Genomic DNA, 18,514 nt, shown 5'->3' on the forward strand with positions numbered 1-18,514 from the left:
AAGAAGTAGTGGAACACTATGTAGTATTGTACCACGTGGGCTGTTCGTCATTTACTGAACTTATTGTACTATGCTTCACTCATTTGATACTCTGCATTTCTGAATATACTTACTTTATTCTACTGTATTGTATTTACCTGACAACTGTAGCTACAGATAGGTAGACATTGATAAAGAAAAGGCTGCACAGCTGAAATGAGTTCAACCACAACTGCAGTAGTCAAATACTGTTTTATAATTAAACTGCATGATTAATAATACTCCAAAGTAAATGGTCTGAAAAAACAACAGCACCAAATGTAACCTTAGTGTGTATTTTACATGCATTCTGCAGATTCTACTTGTTCAATGCACAAGAGTAAAATTTAACTTTTTTGTGGCATGTGTGCTACATCTCATTAGAGGGAATTACCATTTTAAAGTATTGTTGATCATGTTTAATCAAACAAATCTTCACCTTTACTAAAAGCTTCTTCAGAAACACAAACCCAAACACTTTTGTTTCTACAAAGAAATGTTTTATTCTGGTCAAAAGTGGCATTGTTGTTAGCTTTATCAGCAGTGATATTCTTTCATGCTGTATTCAGTTTAGTGCATCACAGATTTTAAGGGGAGCAGTTTATTATATTAGAAAACAGGAAAGGCCACAGTTTGGATGCTCTGATTAAAGTCTGCATGCAGGCACGGCAGTCTGATCAGGAATGGCTATTTCTCCTCTGCAAAATTGCGATGATCTGCTAGTGGAGAGAAAAATGGTGAAATAAAGATTATGTCCTAAACAACATGCCATGATCAACAGACAACAAGTGTATCAGACTTGCTGCTATGAATAATTTTAAGTGGATTATCTAGCTCCCCAAATAAAATGAAGATATTTTTTAATCACACTTCAAACTTAAAAATGGTAAAAATGTCATTCCAGACAGTGTTCAAACCAGTTGAGCTTGGCAATGCTGATATGATAAGTCATGTAATAGGGAAACTGTAGGTGGGCAACACCTGACGAGTATCTACAGAGTGTGATATGAGGACATGAATAAGTTAAAAGCGGACGTATACAGGGTGTTACAAGCATCATATCAGAGAAACAATACTGAAATAAGGCCACACTGAGTTTCATGGTCCAACAAAGTTTTGGCTTCATCTAATGTTCCCTACAGCCACACCTCTTCCAAAGGTAACCGTTACCTTTCCTACCAAATAATAAAGAGGCTCTACTACCGTATGCTCCGTCACTGTGAGAGCTGGATATTCTAACCACAGAAGACGTGGCTGTATTCTGCTCTGAGCCTCACAGGCCTGCCATCCTCTCTTCAAAGAACTTAAAATGCCATAAGTAACTTCTGTTCAATCCTCTCCCTTATCAGACACTTTCTTTGTCTCGGTATCTGGTTTCTTGTCAGCAGTTTTGAGCTCATCTCCCCCTCCAGTTACACGGTTGCGGCTTCGGGCTCCTGGTTGGTACAGCTGAATGGCCGGCCGATCCTGACAAACAAACACACAACACTGTTAGATACAATAATATCGCTCTGTTCAGGCTGAAACAATAAGGACAGTTAAGGAAATCATTAACACAGATAATTGAGATTAACATTGTCTCTGTACCTTTTATGCCAGTCATATCATAACAAACCTAACAACAGTTTTTTTATGCACATAGAAAGCACTTAACAAAGAGGATAATTTATTTGCATTGCAGATTTGCATAGATTAATTAAATATACAAAGCCTGCTATCAAAACACAAAGAAATTACTGAGAATGACAGGCATCCATCGATGTCAAGACAAAGAAGGTATAACTATATGACACTACAAAAAGAGAACAAGAAAAATCACACACAGGAAAATTATGTGGACATACTGATAAAATGCATTTCTGTTTCTTTTATTTATTTTTATATAAAAGTCGTTACCTTATTTCGTAGACGCTCTCTTTTGACACTCTCCTCCTTCTTGTTGTCTTTGGCATGTTTCTCTGGCCTTTCACTGTGAGTAGAATCTGCCATGTGTTCACCCTTTTTCTTTTCTGAGACACGGTCTTTTTCTTTTTTAAACTCTTCCTCCCGCTTCCTGTAGGTGTTCTCTCCATCCTGACGCTCTCTCCTCCTCCTCCGATCTTCGTCCTGGCGTCTGATGCGCTCCTTCTCCCTTTGCCGCCGTTCTTTCTCTCTGTCTCGTTCACGGTCTCGATCTGTGTCACGTTCCCTGAACTCTTTTCGGCCGTCTTCATCCGCTCTGTGTGTACAACAATTCATGTTTAATTGTTTTGTTTACAATCAGCACCATCTTTGTAAAATCTGGCTTTGGTAACTCACTTTCGGCCGCGATCTTCTTTATTATCAATGTTGTGGCGTCTCTTCTGATCAGCACTTCCCATGGATCGGTCCTCTTTATTTGGCTTCTCTGGTTTCTTGTTCTTTTCCTTCGGTTTCTCAGAATCACCATCATCAGATCTTTCTGGCTTTTTGAGGAGCTACACAATAGAAGACAGACACTAAGTCATAATGATGTATTTAAAATTACTTGGAACAATCTGCCAAAATTCCTCCAAAGTACCACATGCCTTGATTTTTGGTTCTTCCTTAATGTGGTCCTTGTCTTTCTCCAGTGGTTTCTCAAGTCTTTTCATCTTCTCTGCTTCTTTGCGCTTTTTTCTTTCCTCCTCCCTCCACTTACGGCGCTCTTCATCACGCAGACGCTTGCGTTCAAGCTCCCTTCTTCTTCTCTCCTCCTTCTTTTCCTCCCTGAGCCTCTAAACAACATATGACCATACATAAAGTCAGCCTTTATCAGGCTGTTTCACAAGTGCAAAAACCTTCACAGATGTACCACATTATATATTTACCTGTTTGTTCTTCAAGAAGTCCAGCAGAGGGGTAGTTTTTTTTCCTTACAGAAATAAAATTAGATTGATTTAGTAGTGGATCTCATTTCACATACACTGAAAAAAAACACTTTTAGATGCACTTAAGAGTCAAGGAACTGTTAACTCACCTCCAAGTTCCTTTGATTTTGCTTCAATCTCTTCCAGCAGAGTCTCAGGTGTGGATGTAAACTTTTCTTCATCTCCATTATAATACTCAAGGAACTTTTTGTAATCAGGATCTGACAGAAAAAATACAGAAATGTAAGAATGCCAACTACTGTTGATATAACTGAAGATCTGTTTTATTTTATGTTAGTAATGGTTGCAATATTAGGCCTTATGGACTTGGAGTGATTTTGATGTATTGATGAAAATAGAAAATGCTTAGTTAAAATCTTTACCTTCAGTAATCGTTCCACATTTTGCATCCTTTTTCTTGACTCTTTTCTTGGCAGTCTTTTGAAAAGGTGCAAACTCCACAATGGCAGGATACTCTTGTCCTGTTTAGACAGAAATGAGTAAACCAACATGAAGTACGATATAAAAATTAACTTCTTATAAATAGAAGTATTGCATTCATACCTCTGTTGTCAATGAACACATATCCATCAAATCTGTCTCTGAAGAGAACTATGTCCTCTTGATTTTTGAAATTGATGTAAGCCCTTGCGAAGAGATGAGGATAAAGGCTGAAAGGAGAGATCAGTTGTGTTAGTTGAAACTGTTCAAGCCTCTGTAACTTAATGTTTTAGATTCTATCAAACTACCTCACCTGGTGTCATTGGAGAAAAACTCCAAGTAGTCCACCTCTGGGAGAGGCTGCAGCTGCTCCTCAAGCTCCTCCTTAGTTAGACTTGGTGGTAAGCGCCTGATCACAATCTAATACAAATCACAGATAAATTATGTAATTATGTTAGTACACACTGAGCAGAAGAAAGCGGGAAGGATTTGGTAATGTTCACTTAAAGTTGAGGTTAGGCATATTACAGTTTGTCTTGCCTCGCTTTACATTAATCTCTTAACTAAATAAATCGCAATTTAGATCTTACAAAACGCAACTGACAGAAAACATGCCATTAATTCAGAGAGGCTTAAACCGTTGATAGGACTTGCGCGTATAACTTACAGCGAAGCTAACGCAGCTAGCAACTTTTACCTTTGTCATGGCCTCTTTCTTTTCCTTAGACTTCTCCATCTTTTCTCCATCTTCACACTTTATGTCCACTTTTTTGTCCTTCGGACGAGTGTTTTCCTTGTCTTCCTTCATGTGTGTAAGGCTATAGTGCCACACAACTCAAATTCATCTCTCCCCTCAGACTTGTTTACTTTTTGTAGCAAGTTAGCTGGCTAGCAGCAGAAGCGGTGACTAACTTCCCTTTTGACGGTTAGAGTGCAGCGTCACAGCAGACAGGGGGCGCTGTGGTATATAAAAAAAACAGTAAGCCTTTCGTGTACATTTATTATTCATTAATATGTATATATATATTTTTAAACATATGAGTCAGTAATAATTTCTACTTTACACAAGTTATTTTAAAAGTAAATGTAAAAAAAAAAGGCTCAAAACAGCTAAATGTGGCTTCTGTTTTTGCGGGTACCTTTCAAAATAAAGGCAGGTGCAACAGTAAAGAGTTCGTTAGTTTCATGTCAGATGTCACATAAAGCTGTGTGCAGGTCTAACACACACCAACATGTCACAAACGATGCTATTTGCTGTACTTCTTCTACATTGATCACACACATAGTACTTATGCATTTGGTCTATGTTAGAATATAATGAATTACTATTAAATCTAGTAATGTATTCAAGTATTTTAGGTACTTACATTTGACTTATATATTTCCTTTTCCATCTTTACCTTTACTCCACTATATCACAAGCGATTAAAGTTATTTATTTATTTGAGTCATAATATTCACATTAAATAAACATCTAATCAACCATAAATTAATTCTTATAGATTATATTAAATTAAGATACAGGACATCATATCATAGGCTACAGCGAATAAAACTACCAATAATAATTTAACTAAAATATTCAGTATCCTGATACTCATTTACTTTTGTTACTTTTTTGTAAGTGAAAGTACATCCTCCATCGGCGAAAATTTCAACAATTATAATGTCTTTAGTCACACCAGCCGCCTTACACTCTTATTTTGAAAGTCTTGAAAGGAAGTACAATATAGCGGAACATAGGTCGTCGGGACGGTCGACATTTTGTTAGCGTCTTAGCAAAATAAACTGTCGAGGGCATTCTCAGGGCAACTTGATTGCCATCAGTTGCTTTTTGCTGCCTGACAGTTAAAACGATTAAATCATGTGGTATGAAATATTGCCCGGCTTTGCCGTCATGACCGTTTGTATGATGATTCCTGGCATCGCTACGGCTCAGATCCATAAGTTCACCAACGCAAGGAAGGTAGGATGCTACCTGCTAATGTGGCTATGCTAACTGCCGTAAACGAGTCTGTCAGTGTTGGTTTAAGATGTTTGTTATAACGCTTTTACTTTCCCATACAGGAAAAGAGGGTCGCACGGTTTCCCTGGCAGTGGTATCTGATGGAGAGGGACAAGCGAGTGTCCGGAACAGGACAGCACATCGAACCCAAGGTGAGTGTCCATGTGTGAATGATAACAAATGGACCTAACTTCAGCCCAACACAGGCTATATCTGGACACGAATTACTTCAAAGCTGTACTTAACAATCAAATAATGACCTGAACGCATTCAAGAAGAAACCCTATATGACACAAAAATAATTTATGCAACGTAATGTGACATGTTCCGTCATTTTCAATGTAATGAAGGTAAATATGGCCATCAGAGTAAATTAATTGACCATTTCACAAACACATCTCTGTTGCATTCAGTGACCCTGCAGTTCTCAGGTGTTAACAGTCCACTGGCTGATCAGACTCATGTCATTTTAACATGAGCAGAGCTAAAAGAATTAGACGTGAGACATATACTAGACGAGAAATATCCCTGTAACCCCTGTTAAAATGCTCTAACAGTCAGTACATGACACAAGTAGAGGATTAATCAGGTATAATAAACTTCTGTATAAATTTACCAAAGATCTGAAGACCTACTAGTTATGATTTCCATACAATTTTTAAGATTAAACTGGAATCAATATTTTATAAAGGTTTTGAAACTACTTTGTTTGCTATAAAGTATTTTTGAAAAGATTTGTAATAATTTCATGTCTTTGCTTCAACAGGGACTTGAGAACATCAACTGAACTCGAAGACCTTCACAGACCTCCAATGTGTTTTGTTGTTGTACATTAAAAACTAAAGTTCTATTTAATTCTGCTGTTTGTTAATTTTTTTTTTACCACATCTTCTAAACTAGCGGTTGCTGTCATCAGAAACACCTTTGATAGTTTAAATCTTTTGTTCACGTGTTCCAGAAACAAAAGATAATGGTGAAAATTAAATAAATGCTTTATACCAGTGAGAATGACGTGGATTCATGGATGATGTGGTCGCACAAGTGAAAATCCTGCTTGATTTTTTTTTAAACTGGACATAACAGGCATCAGGTATCTTGAAGATCTTAATCACAGGAGATAAATCACCAAACCTATTAGGCTAAAATTAACAGTATATACATCTTTCATAGCCATAAGATTTTTTTCCTCACATAGCTACCAAAGTTAAAATGCTGTCATAAAATCACATTTTTTGAATAATCAGGGTTCCCACACGTCCTGGAAAATGAGGAAAAAAAAGGTCAGATGTCCTGGAAATGGTTATCCTGGAAAATCATTTATCCTCCCCCCTGCCTTGTGTGCCTAATCTGAAATGAAACAAAGGAAATTGTTTTTCAGTGATTTATTGAAACTATACAAATAGTTTTAGAGGAAGTGCAGGAGAAAAAGTAAGAAAGAGGAGAAAGTTGAGTTGGGAATTGCCAAGTTGAACATTGCAACTCCAGTTTGCTATGCTAATGAAGTGCTACGTTGTAATTTGTGGGTGTGTTTGCATTATTCTATGATACATTTGTCATAATTATTTTTCATAGATAAATTATACCCATAGACTGCACATGAAATGTCTGAGTAATAAACAGAAACAATTTGGGCAAATACAAGTTACAACTTCAGAAAAGAATACTTCCAAAGAATGAGGACAGAGGAATGTATTAGTGTATGAGAACTTGTCTGTACCGGCTGGAAAAGTCCTGGAAAATAATTTCAGGGAAAGAGTGGGAATCCTAAATAATGAAGAAACATGCCTAGAAGCCAGAGTAAACTCACGCTAAAAAGGAAAAACAGTTGCATTAGTATGATTAAAAATCAGCCAATCTGCAGTTTGCATGGGATATAACTACTAAAATGATAAACAAGAATGTAATGAATGTGTTCATATTTTTCCTTTGACAAGTTTCTCTAATCTTTGCTTTGCAGCCTTCTGCTTTTCATTTAAAATGTGTAGATCACCAAGACTAAAATAGTGAAATTGTGCAAAAAAATAAAGTAGGCCGAAGACAAATGTGAAGGATGAAGTGATAAGGAAAATTTATTTATGCTGTGAACATTTACAGAAGGTATTTAAGGTCACTACCGGAGGAACTTGTTCATATAGTGAATATTTAGGGACCAGCTTTCACTTATCATCCATTACAGTAGAGATCCTCCCTCTACACTGTACAGCCCACTGAAACAAAGTGTGGAAAATTAAAAAGTAAAACATTACAACTCAAGTCACAAGATAAAATATAAATGAAAAGAATAATCTGAGGGAAGACTGGACTGAACTTGTGATGTTCACTTCTCCTCTTTGCCTTTGGTTTTTCTGTACACCATCTCTCTGAAGCTCGACAGGATCTTGCTCTCTCTCTTCCTTCTTTCCTCCTGATTGAACGATGCCAACGCTCTCTTTTCGTCTGCGCTGTAGATCTGGTTTTCCTTTCTCAGACGCACGGCCTCCATACGACGATGTCTGTGGGTTACAGTCGAAATCCGTCAGCATTACATGAAGACTTTTCCATCTATTTTGAAAAATATGCTAACATACTTTTCATGATTTATTATTATTTCAGTTAATCATGTTTTTTCCACCACTGATACTTTATACATAGCAGATGGGATAATGCGTCTTCTAAGAGCCATAACACAAATAAGTTACAATAAAGGGCAATACATTCATTTTACACATCAGTTAAAGAAAAAAAGTTTATTTAAAATTCAGTTTTCATAAATCAGTTTTTATTAATCAATGTTTAAAAAGAATGAATGCTTCATGGTGTTAATGAATGAGAAAGTGAGTGATGTGACTTGTGCAGCACAGAGTTCACTAGGAAGGGGAATATACAGATTTTCTACTGTTTTACATTTGCAGTCATTCTCTTCAGAATCCTGTTACCGTGCCTCCATTTCATGTTTTTTGGATATGTTGTAGAAACACCACTACATGTCTATGATAATTTAGTTGTGAAGACTGTTGGCATCAACAGGAAAATGTAACTTTTTAAAATAACAAGCTACATTTATGTTTGATTAACTTGACTGATTAACCATCAGAATGGTAACATTTGTCATCCAGTTTCCAAATGTAAAAGGATGAAAAGGCATCAGATCACAGGTGGTACTGTGAACAAAGGATAGGTCCATTCCTGACTTAAAACTGTTGTCATTCTGATGATTATACGAGGTTTCTTGCTGTAATCTTTCATAACTGAAGCCTTTAGATGACCTTCTGAATGTAGCTTCACACTAAACAAGAACTGGACTTAAATCAAAAGTGCACTAGATCTGCAGTTCCCAACATTTTTTGTACTTGTATATAGTCTGAGCCCTCACCTGACTCACTCACAATGATAGTGATTCATTATGAATTCAATTTTGGCAAAAAATTTAATCAACTATATTATTTTCCCTTTTCTCTTTGTTTTGTTCAGTTATCTATGATGTGAGGCATTCTTCAGAACTAAAATGACCTTTTAGTTTAGTTTTCTAGTTTTAAATACAGATTTTAATTATACTGTTAGTGTGTCAACATTCTCACAACTGCCCAGGTGTCCCAGTCTGGGAACCATAGCACTGGATAAGGTCTTTTGAACAATCAATATGGACAGGAGGAATGATTACATCAAGCAAAACACACTTCAAACATTGTCCATTAATAAAATAGCTATCATGAAAATGGATCACTTTTAAACAGCCTAAAGCTTTTGGTAACATCCACCACAGCTTCCCTACATCTACTTCATGACAGTCATCCAAAATATCATAAAAAATCACTGATGGCTTTCGACACAGACTTTTGTCACGCCTTGATAAAACTTGATGTTTGTAAACCCACTAAAATTATCACAAACCTGCTGCCACTCATCACGTAGCCAGACTTTTCAAAGTTCGCAATCTCATCACTGGTCAGACCGATTTCTCCTCTTCTTGGGATACGTTTGCCTGCTTTCACGTACTCGGCCATGGCAGCACCTTCACCTGGCAGCAGCGCGTGACCAAAGCTGGTGGAAAGAAAATGCATTGAATAAAATACAAGGACAAGAACATCAAGGAGCTTTCACTTAAATCGAATGATTTCATGACTTATTAACTGCAAATGCTTGCTAACATAAAGTAACATTAAAAATGTCAAAAAATATATTTGGATTAATTGCTCTTATAAGCCCTGTCATGCGGTGTTTTGTATTTATATAGATGTGTGCAAATGTATACAAATATATGAATGTTTTGATACTTGGCAATGTATCTATAGATGTAGTGTAGTCTCTGCAACAATAATACTACTATGTGGTGTATTTTTTTTTTTTTTTTATGTGTGTCTTATCCCAGATGTTTTGTTCTGTTTTGTGTTGTGCAAAAATCTAAATAAAAAGTTTAAAATATATATACACACACACACACACACACACACACACACACACACACACATATATATATATATATATATATATATATATATATATATATATATATATATATATATATATATATATATTTGGATTAATAGTGTGGTCTACAAATGCCAGAAAACAATAAAAAGATTGCAATAAAATAACTAAGGACATAGAATTGATACATTTTTGGATTCTTTTCTTAATAATACAATTAATAAAAAATATTTTTTTTGTTCAGCTAATTGATTAACCATAAGATTATTTCCACTCATTTCCATCTTGAACTGACTAATCTTGTTTTTTTTATGTGGTTTATGCAGATGTAGATCATGATTTTAACAGCAGCAGTTTCTCATCTAAATAGTGCAAAATACAATCTATTATCTACCGTTTTCTTTTTATTAAGATAATAACTGTTACAATAACTGTTTCTAATAAAAAGAAAACAGTAGAATCAGTGTAATAATGCTGTTTTACCTTCCCTTTCGCATTACTAACTCCACTACATTACCCTGACCATGTTAGTAAATCCACATAAAGTGCACAAATAATATAGAAATGTGAAACAGACTCACTCCAAAGGTCTGTCGTCCTGGGACATATGTGTGAGTGGGGCTTCAGGTCCCACCATGTGCTCATCCATGCAGGTTTTCTCCACCCACATCACTCCAGCTGCATCTTCCTCCTCCTCCTCCTCAGACTCCTCACTGCTGGAGTCACTTGTCTCTTTACGGCTCTTCTTCGCCTTCTTCTTCTTGGACTTCTTGGACCTGAGAGGAAACATGATGTTTAGTTACATCTGTTTCAGAGTGAATATAACTGACATGTGCATGCATGTTGAAACTTACTTCTTGCTCTTCTTTTTCTTTTTCTTCTTCTTTACAACTTCTTCTGCAAATTACAAACATGATAGTTGAGCCAAAAGAACTCATGAAAACAAACGTCCAAGCTCTGTAAATTAAATTATTCATTGTTTTCTCACCATCTGAATCTGATTCCAACTCACTGTCCTCGGAGTGCTTCTTCTTCTTTCGTTTCTTAGATTTCTTTTTCTTCTTTTTTTTCTTCTTTTCTTCTGCAAAATAATGGATGAGATTTGATATAAATATGATCAATGCACAATCTCTCTGTATCTTTATCTGTGTTCAAACACTGTGAACCTTCTGAGCTTGATTCTGAGCTGCTGTTCTTCTCGTCTTCTTCAACTGGTGTGAATTCATCAGAGCTGGTGGGAAAAAAACAAGAGCAAGAAAATTCAGTTTTTCCCATCTATTATCATGTATTACTACAGGTTATCAATTCCAAAACATTTAAAATAGTTACTCGGATCTTCGTCATACTTACTCTGGTTCTTTAACTCGTGGTGAATATCCCCAAACCTCTGGACAACCTAACTCACCGATCCTCTCTCTCTCTTGCAGACGCCTGTAACACATAGAACAGTTATAATTCTAATGGCTGAGAAACATACACATACATACATGGGTAAATCATCTGTTTTTCAAGCAAATATTGCAATGCATAACTTGTTGGGATTTCTCAGATATGAGAGTTAACTCCCAACTCCTTTACTTTGTCATATCTGAGACTAAACATAGGTATTAAACATTTTAGATTAGTAGATGCATTTGGTTACCAGTGGCTGTTTTTGAGGGTTAAGGTCTTTCGATGTTGAGTACGTGTACTAATACCACACTGTGAAAATACTTCACTATAAATTAAAGGTTTGAATTCACAACTTTACCTGGGCATGCAAGTTTTATCATCAAAATGTGCCTGAAGTATGTATTTTTCATTTTACTGCTGTAGATGTTTATTCAGATAATCAACTACTTTATATTCTTTTGGACAGTTTAATCTACAGAAACGCATCATGTTGTGCACCATTTTGCCTGGACAGGACAGAATGTAATCTGAAGTGTGGACAAAGCTGTCAGATAAACAGCTGATTTAAAAGTACAATATTAATCTGTGAGCCTGTGGAGTGGATCTATAAAGGCGCAGAAATAGGGGATACTCGTGTTAAGTACAAGTACATCGCAATACTACATGAGTGTGGTGTTTACAGTAGTAAATCTATCAGTTTACAGTTCTCACCTGGCGATAAAAGCCTCTTGTCTCTGTCTCTGAGCGTCGTCCCGCTGCTGTTCGTAGTAGTATTCATCCCTGAGGCTGCCGTGCTTCCCGGGTCCGTCCCTCTGCTCAAACCAGTGGTTGTGGTGCTGACTGTGGTGGTTGTTGACGTTATTGTGACGCTCCCTGGACCGGGACCGGGATCTGGACCTCGACCGGCTGCGTCCAGGACTTCCGATGCGGATCCGTCTGATGTTTCTCGCCTCTCGGAACCTTCGTTCACGTTCCTCTCGTTCCCGTTCCCTGTTACGCGGTTTGGGGAGTTTAGGCCCAAAGCTGTCCGGAGACAGGCTCCGTCCGCGGCTGCGGGAGCGGGTCCGTGGTCTTCGTGGTCGGGGACTGCGAGGCTCCCCTCCACCGTCAGAGCTAGACCGATCCGACAGTGGCATAATAACTGACCGAAAACAACAGGACACAGAAAAACACAACGCTTTAGATTAAAATGAATTTAGAGTAAAATCAACAGAGAGAAACCTTCATGTTAATATGTACGCAATCAAAGCGTTTAATAACAGGAAGCCTCGAGGCGTCCGTTCTCGAATGTGATCCTCCTAAACATACCATGCACAAATGGTTCCGCTTCTGTTTTACATAGAGAGGGACAAAAAAAAAAAAAAAAAAAAAAAAATAATAATAATAATAATAATAATAATAATATGAACTCAGGTAAATACTACATACATAAATACAGATTTCAAAATACTGTTCCGGTCTTCTCTCATTTTTGAACGATCTCTCATTGTTTTTAATGTCTTTAAAATTGGCTAAATAGCAGCCAATCGTAAGTTCAAGCAGTACATAAAATGAGGAAAAAGAGAAAAACTAAAACCCGTAATGTCATGAATATGATGCATAAAATACAATGATATTCACTAAGAGTTAATGAACCAGTATGTACAATTGATAATTTGAAGAAAAAAAAAAAAGAAAAAAAAAAAGACAGGACAACAAAACGTAAAAATAATAATAATCAAATAATAATGCTTATGCTGACAACATTTGTGTATTATAAATTACTCAGTGAACTTCGTTGTTTTGTTTTTTAGGTCAGGTTTTGATAGTCTGCGGGAATCTAACCTCCAGTATGTCCATCTTTACCCAGTACCAGAGCAGAGCCCCACAGTTAATAACACTGACAGGTTTTCAGGACTGTTATTGCAAAGGTGACAACAGCAGGTAACAGGACGGAAACACTTCACAATATCTAACTCAAATAATGTCAAATTATAGCACTTTCTTGCACTATGAAGAATTCTACTGCGCCACATAAAATATCTTAATATAAAATATAAATATATAATATAATATATAAAATATATTGATAAAAAGAAGCGAAAGCCCTACTGCTGTGAGTATCCGTGAGCGTCGACAGCGCTTCCTTGTGGTCGGTTTGTGAACTACAGTGAGGTTGTGTCCGCAGCTGGCGGCAGGAGCTGTCTGTTAGCTTTTGTTTGTAGCCTGCTTAGGTACTACAGTCCATTTTAGCCCCGCTGCTTGGCCTTGGCAGAAAACATCAAAGTTGCAGGTAAAAAGTGATCACATTGAATGATTTTTGAAAGCTAAAAGCTACAGATTTGAGGAAATATGTATTTATGGTATGCTAACAACTTGCTAAATGCAGGCCGCGCCAACCGGTTTTTATTAAAGAGGAAGAAGGAAGCAGTTAGCATAGCTTACCTTTGTTTGCTACCACCGGCACTTTAGTAAACGTTTAAAAATATCACTACAGCGATTATATCAATGGTGAAGTAGCTATGACTCACATAATGATAAATAGCTGCTCTTCTTCGTGGCCGAAGTGTTGTACAGTTTATTTCCACATAGTTATTGCATCTTTGGAAAATAACTAAGCTAACGTTAGCTAAAGTAGGCTAACGTTATTCCTGTTACAGTGGGGTTGTCATAATTGTCTTGTGTAACATAAGCCTAATTGGTTCCATGAATGAAAAGGTTGATTTTAGCATTCATCCTTTTATCAGTTCATCTTTGCATTTAGTGATAACCTATGTTTGGAATCTTTACAGTATTTTTCTAATTAGTTATTGCGAGATTACAAGACGCAAGTGTCTCAAACAGTACAGCCTAATACTAACAATAACTACTGAGTTAAACCTTGCAGGTTTTCCACAGCTATTGAAGTAAATGAAACTTTCGATTGATGCCAGCTGTTCTTAGAGATGTCTGGACTTTTGTTGATTATATACAAATAACACTGCGAAGACTTTGAAATTTGAGTCATTTAGTTGTCTTACAGATACTTGCAATTAATATTTTCTATTCTGTGAACGTCATGCCATCATTGTAGTATTAGTCTAATTGTAGTCTAATAATCCACACCCTTTATGAAGAGGAAGATAGATTTATTAGCTCAGAATTTTGAAACATGAAATCTGTTTTATTATTCCTTTTACCTCTTTTTTTATGAATATGGCAGATATGACATAACTGTAATATACAAAGCCCTTTACTGAAATATTGCACCAAATATTGGTGTTAGTTTTCTATTGAACTCATAGCAGAAGGAAAATAGGCTACAATTAGATGTTGTCTTTAAAAAAGAGATAATGAAATGGTGGGAAAAAAATATGGCAATGACACTCAAATATTATTTCTGTTAGTTTCAATCATCTGTTTTTTATACAGTAGGTGTAAGGATGACAATTTTTACAATTATGCAAAATTGTCATGTTTGTTTTATATACTCGCCATATGGTATAATGTTATAAATGTGACAAGCTGATTTACAGATCCTCTGTCAGCATCAAGATGTGTTAGGACAGATTAACTTCACCTTGATCTGAAGCATTATTTGGACAGTGTTAAACTGCAAGAACTGCACCATTATGTTGATTTCATAATGGTGATAGCATTTCCTTTAGAGGAAATGTAGGTGCTTTTGATTGATTGTGTACAATCGTATATGTCTCAAAGTGACACTATAATTTATATATTTGGTCACTGAAATTAATGATGTATCTACTGTTGCACTGACAAAATTAAGTTAATTATACTGTCTTTGAAACTTAGAATTCTTAACAGGCTGATTGCATTTTTTAGGATGAAAAAAGTTATTTTGTCATTCAGTGGAATCTTTAACTTTACACATTGCTGAAAGGCTTAACTGTAGGTTTCATTTAAATACAGGCCCTCTGTGTGTATAAAAGTCAAGTTTTACTAAGCTATGTTGCAAATAAGATCTCTGCCTCAATATATAAATGTAAAGATTGAATTAATGAATTAATATAAGCTTGAATTATTAACTGTTCTTTTCTCCTCTTTGGTTTTTATAGACATGCCAAGTCTTAAGCTGATATCTGCCACCGACACACAATATTCAACCGCTGTGTTGAAGTCCATGAATGAGCAGCGAAGTCATGGATTATTTTGTGACGTCACCATCATCATACAGGACAAGAAGTTCAGAGCTCACAAAACCATCTTGTCTGCCTCAAGTACATACTTCCACCAGCTCTTCAGTGTGGCCGGACAGGTGATTGAGCTAAACTTCATGAGGGCAGAAATTTTTGAAGTGATTCTGAATTATATTTACAGTGGCAAGATTTTCAGAGCGCGATCAGACATCCTTGAAGAGCTCATAAATGCTGGACAAATTCTGGGAGTGAAGTTCATTGCAAACCTGGCCACACCATTATCACAAGTTAAAGGTCTGCCTGGTTTATCAAAAGAGACAGAAAGTAAAAGTGACACATCCTCAGAGATGATGCCGATCATCACGGAGTCCTTCTCGATATCTACAGAAGAATTCAATCAGACTGTCACACCTGCAGGTAACGATGAGGACTCTGACAGCGAAGTTATGTTTGTCTCAAAAACAGATGCTCAAACCAGAGCAGATCAGAAAAACAAACCTGGTGAAGTTATTGATTTAGACACTATAGATTCAGAAAATGAATCATCAAAGCAAAATGAAAATGCAGCAAAAGAACAAGACAAATCCACAGCTGAAGTGAAAACACATCCTGCAAATAATCAGAGTGTCACGAGTGCAAAACCCAGTTTAAAAGACAGCAGTCCTCTGCACAGTCCTGACAGCAGTTCCAATAACTTGTCTTCCCCTGCCAGAGTTTCCTCAGGAAGTGCTCCGACAACACCAGCCAGGCCAAGCAGTTTCACCCCTGAGCCCTCAAGTGCTTCACAGTCCGCTGACAACAGTGATATAATGGGAGTTCAAAAGAAGCAAGTTGCTGCTACAGCTCTGCAAGGAGATTCCAAAATAAGGCTCCTGGATGTGTCTGACAGCTCAGCAAATAGAAACAGCTCAGCAAATAGAACTAACATTCCCAAATCAGGCATAACAGCAAAAAAGACAGTTACTCTCCAAACAGCCACTGAAATTGACTCTATTTCTAAAGGCTGTAAAGTGTACGCAAATATCGGCGAAGACACTTATGACATCGTCCCACTGAAAGAAGATCCAGGTGAAGGAGGATCTAAAGCCAATAAAGGCAAAAGAGCATTGATGGCAACACCCCTCAAGCCTTTTGATAAGATGCCTGTGTCACCGAAGGCTGGCCCCAACAAGAAGAAGAGCAAAAACGAACTTGAAGACCATTATGAGCTCATCATGGACGGGAAGACTTTCTATGTGTGTATTGTGTGTAAGCGTCCTTATGTGTGTCTGACGAGCCTTCGGCGTCACTTCAACACTCACTCATGGGAGAAGAAGTACCCATGCCACTACTGTAACAAAGTGTTTGCCCTAGCAGAATACAGAACTAAACATGAAATCCATCACACAGGAGAGAGGCGGTACCAGTGTTTGTTGTGCAACGACACCTTCTTGAACTACCAAATACTGTCAACCCACTGCAAGCAAGTCCACAACCAGGACCCCAGCGGGAGGAAAGAGAAAGATGACGCAGGAAATAACCTGTACCGCCTGCTGCCTTGTAAAAGTGTGCAGATGAAGGCGTACTCGTGGAGTACTGAGGGGCAGGGTGTCCCCGTCGTCTCCGAGGACGGCAGCGTGCATCATATAACCTCTGGTGGAGAGGACGTGAACCCGTCCACCCAGAGAAGAATGTTGAACTGGGACGACATCTTCATGGAACCTGATTCTCGGATGCCGCAGAACATCCAACCCAGGGCGGCAGTGAACGCTCCTCCTCCTGCAACAGCAGAGTTTGACTTTTCAATACCGGAGACGTACTGAGCGACAGGCTGCACTTCTTCATGTACCTGTGCCTTTAAGGTGCCCTCATGTCAAAAACATTGTCTTTCTATAATGTGCGATAGTGTAAGCTCGCCCATGTTACTTGGCTTAAATAATTACGCAGATCGTCTGTATAATTGGAAGAAATAATAATGATATTCGCAGTAAATCATGAGATGCAGTAAAATAAAATGTAAAGTGAATAATGAACAGTCCTCACAGGGAACAACAGCTGCTCCACTAAATGTGTAAAAACATTACTGGGAAAAGCAAGTTTAGTGGAAAAGGACTCAGAATAATGTTGGTGCTTTATTTCTTTTGGACTTGAGCCTCAAATTCTGCTTTAGCTAAAAGATTTCAGCAAATGGAAGCACAAAGAAAAACAAGTGTCCCAACGTATTTATTTCAGCAGTCTTTTTAAAATAACTTAAACTAAATATTTGGACCATGTTTTCTGATGATATGAATCATAATATCTGTCCCCTGAGGTCAATTTCATGGAATAGAAAAGGGGGCACTTATTTAAAGATGTCCAATCAGGTGTATTTTTGTCTTGGAGCAGGGTACGCTCATGTATTCAATGTTCACCATATTAAGTTAAAGTTGCTGGAACTGTTTATTATCAGCTTATGCTTAAATTATGAAACTTCTTCCAGGATCTGGCGGAAACTTCACAGACTTTTTTGAGAAATCATTCCTGCTTTCCGTTCGAGCCTTTTCTACCCTTTTTCTTCCTTGTTTGTACAAGAGAATGTTAAATATGAATTGAAATATATTTTATATTAAGTGACTGTTGGCAATCCTGTACTTTGAGTACTGTGGCAGGGAAGATATTCAATGATTATTTAATTTTTCAGTGGCTGTAAAAAGAAAAAAAAAATTTACATGTTTGTTCTTATCACCTCCTGTTTTAATCCACATGTATGTTTTTTTAATTGTCATGTCATGAAATGTTTTTAATGCCAAAATCTGCAGGTGGCGATAGACTAGGCTAGACATGTTAATTACAGTTGTGATAGGATTGACATGAATTGATAATGTATCAGCCCGTACAGATAGCACTTAGTAACAGATCATTCAAAAGACTTATGTAATAATGTCACTTTTTCTTTGTGAGAGAATGTAGCGGTCAGTGCAAGTAAACAGTAGTACTAATATGAAAACTATCCTCCATTATGTCATCAGTAAAAATTTCAGTTGGTTTTTTTAATAAACAGATTAACCGTGGTGTGTGTTTCGTACTTATTTTAATACTATATAAAGTTTGTGATGGAAAGAATAAAATGACATTAAAATCCTCTGTCTTAAGTGTAAAAATCTATGACAGGAAACAGCCTAGAAATATTTTTACACTATTTCTAGTCTTGTTTCTAGATTAGGAAACAGCCCCCCCCCCCCCCCCCCAGTGTGATTTGCATTTTTATCTTTATTTCCTACTATTGTCATTTCAGCTCTTTAGCAGTA

At 37.0% G+C, this 18,514-nt stretch overlaps 4 protein-coding genes across 4 annotated transcripts; 2 read left to right on the forward strand and 2 right to left on the reverse strand.

The window, feature by feature from the left end:
• Nucleotides 1–501: 501 nt before the first annotated feature.
• upf3b (UPF3B regulator of nonsense mediated mRNA decay) lies at nt 502–4,270 on the reverse strand. The gene is made up of 10 exons (XM_030146207.1): nt 4,024–4,270; nt 3,640–3,746; nt 3,450–3,556; nt 3,269–3,367; nt 2,996–3,106; nt 2,847–2,890; nt 2,565–2,753; nt 2,317–2,474; nt 1,915–2,236; nt 502–1,485 (listed from the first exon to the last, which is right to left on the reverse strand). Exons 1-10 carry the CDS (start codon nt 4,132–4,134, stop codon nt 1,348–1,350), a joined length of 1,386 nt encoding a protein of 461 aa, XP_030002067.1. The 5' UTR covers nt 4,135–4,270; the 3' UTR covers nt 502–1,347.
• A 784-nt stretch (nt 4,271–5,054) lies between these two features.
• Nucleotides 5,055–6,336, forward strand: ndufa1 (NADH:ubiquinone oxidoreductase subunit A1). Its single transcript, XM_030145684.1, has 3 exons — nt 5,055–5,292; nt 5,394–5,483; nt 6,098–6,336. The coding sequence occupies exons 1-3, from the start codon at nt 5,191–5,193 to the stop codon at nt 6,116–6,118; spliced, it is 213 nt and encodes a 70-aa protein (XP_030001544.1). The 5' UTR covers nt 5,055–5,190; the 3' UTR covers nt 6,119–6,336.
• A 1,039-nt stretch (nt 6,337–7,375) lies between these two features.
• nkap (NFKB activating protein) lies at nt 7,376–12,424 on the reverse strand. Its single transcript, XM_030145683.1, has 8 exons — nt 11,842–12,424; nt 11,089–11,169; nt 10,905–10,969; nt 10,727–10,819; nt 10,593–10,635; nt 10,320–10,514; nt 9,202–9,351; nt 7,376–7,823 (listed from the first exon to the last, which is right to left on the reverse strand). Exons 1-8 carry the CDS (start codon nt 12,264–12,266, stop codon nt 7,649–7,651), a joined length of 1,227 nt encoding a protein of 408 aa, XP_030001543.1. The 5' UTR covers nt 12,267–12,424; the 3' UTR covers nt 7,376–7,648.
• An 824-nt stretch (nt 12,425–13,248) lies between these two features.
• zbtb33 (zinc finger and BTB domain containing 33) lies at nt 13,249–18,277 on the forward strand. Its single transcript, XM_030145808.1, has 2 exons — nt 13,249–13,402; nt 15,168–18,277. The coding sequence occupies exon 2, from the start codon at nt 15,170–15,172 to the stop codon at nt 17,048–17,050; it is 1,881 nt and encodes a 626-aa protein (XP_030001668.1). The 5' UTR covers nt 13,249–13,402; nt 15,168–15,169; the 3' UTR covers nt 17,051–18,277.
• The last annotated feature ends 237 nt before the right edge of the window (nt 18,278–18,514 follow it).

Source organism: Sphaeramia orbicularis, chromosome 10 (genome assembly GCF_902148855.1).
Source record: "Sphaeramia orbicularis chromosome 10, fSphaOr1.1, whole genome shotgun sequence".
Taxonomy (NCBI): Eukaryota; Metazoa; Chordata; class Actinopteri; order Kurtiformes; family Apogonidae; genus Sphaeramia; species Sphaeramia orbicularis.

Excerpts from the sequence above, each read along its gene's own strand:
- upf3b (XM_030146207.1), bottom strand. The coding sequence starts at position 4,134 with ATGAAGGAAGACAAGGAAAACACTCGTCCGAAGGACAAAAAAGTGGAC. Across the intron at positions 3,107-3,268 it reads ATGTGGAACGATTACTGAAG|ATCCTGATTACAAAAAGTTC; the intron begins GTAAAGATTTTA and ends TTTTTCTGTCAG. Across the intron at positions 1,486-1,914 it reads GAGAGCGTCTACGAAATAAG|GATCGGCCGGCCATTCAGCT; the intron begins GTAACGACTTTT and ends TTTGTTTGTCAG.
- ndufa1 (XM_030145684.1), top strand. The coding sequence starts at position 5,191 with ATGTGGTATGAAATATTGCCCGGCTTTGCCGTCATGACCGTTTGTATG. Across the intron at positions 5,293-5,393 it reads AGTTCACCAACGCAAGGAAG|GAAAAGAGGGTCGCACGGTT; the intron begins GTAGGATGCTAC and ends TTTCCCATACAG. Across the intron at positions 5,484-6,097 it reads GACAGCACATCGAACCCAAG|GGACTTGAGAACATCAACTG; the intron begins GTGAGTGTCCAT and ends TTGCTTCAACAG.
- nkap (XM_030145683.1), bottom strand. The coding sequence starts at position 12,266 with ATGCCACTGTCGGATCGGTCTAGCTCTGACGGTGGAGGGGAGCCTCGC. Across the intron at positions 10,970-11,088 it reads CCACGAGTTAAAGAACCAGA|CTCTGATGAATTCACACCAG; the intron begins GTAAGTATGACG and ends TTTTCCCACCAG. Across the intron at positions 10,636-10,726 it reads GTTGGAATCAGATTCAGATG|AAGAAGTTGTAAAGAAGAAG; the intron begins GTGAGAAAACAA and ends TGTAATTTGCAG.
- zbtb33 (XM_030145808.1), top strand. The coding sequence starts at position 15,170 with ATGCCAAGTCTTAAGCTGATATCTGCCACCGACACACAATATTCAACC.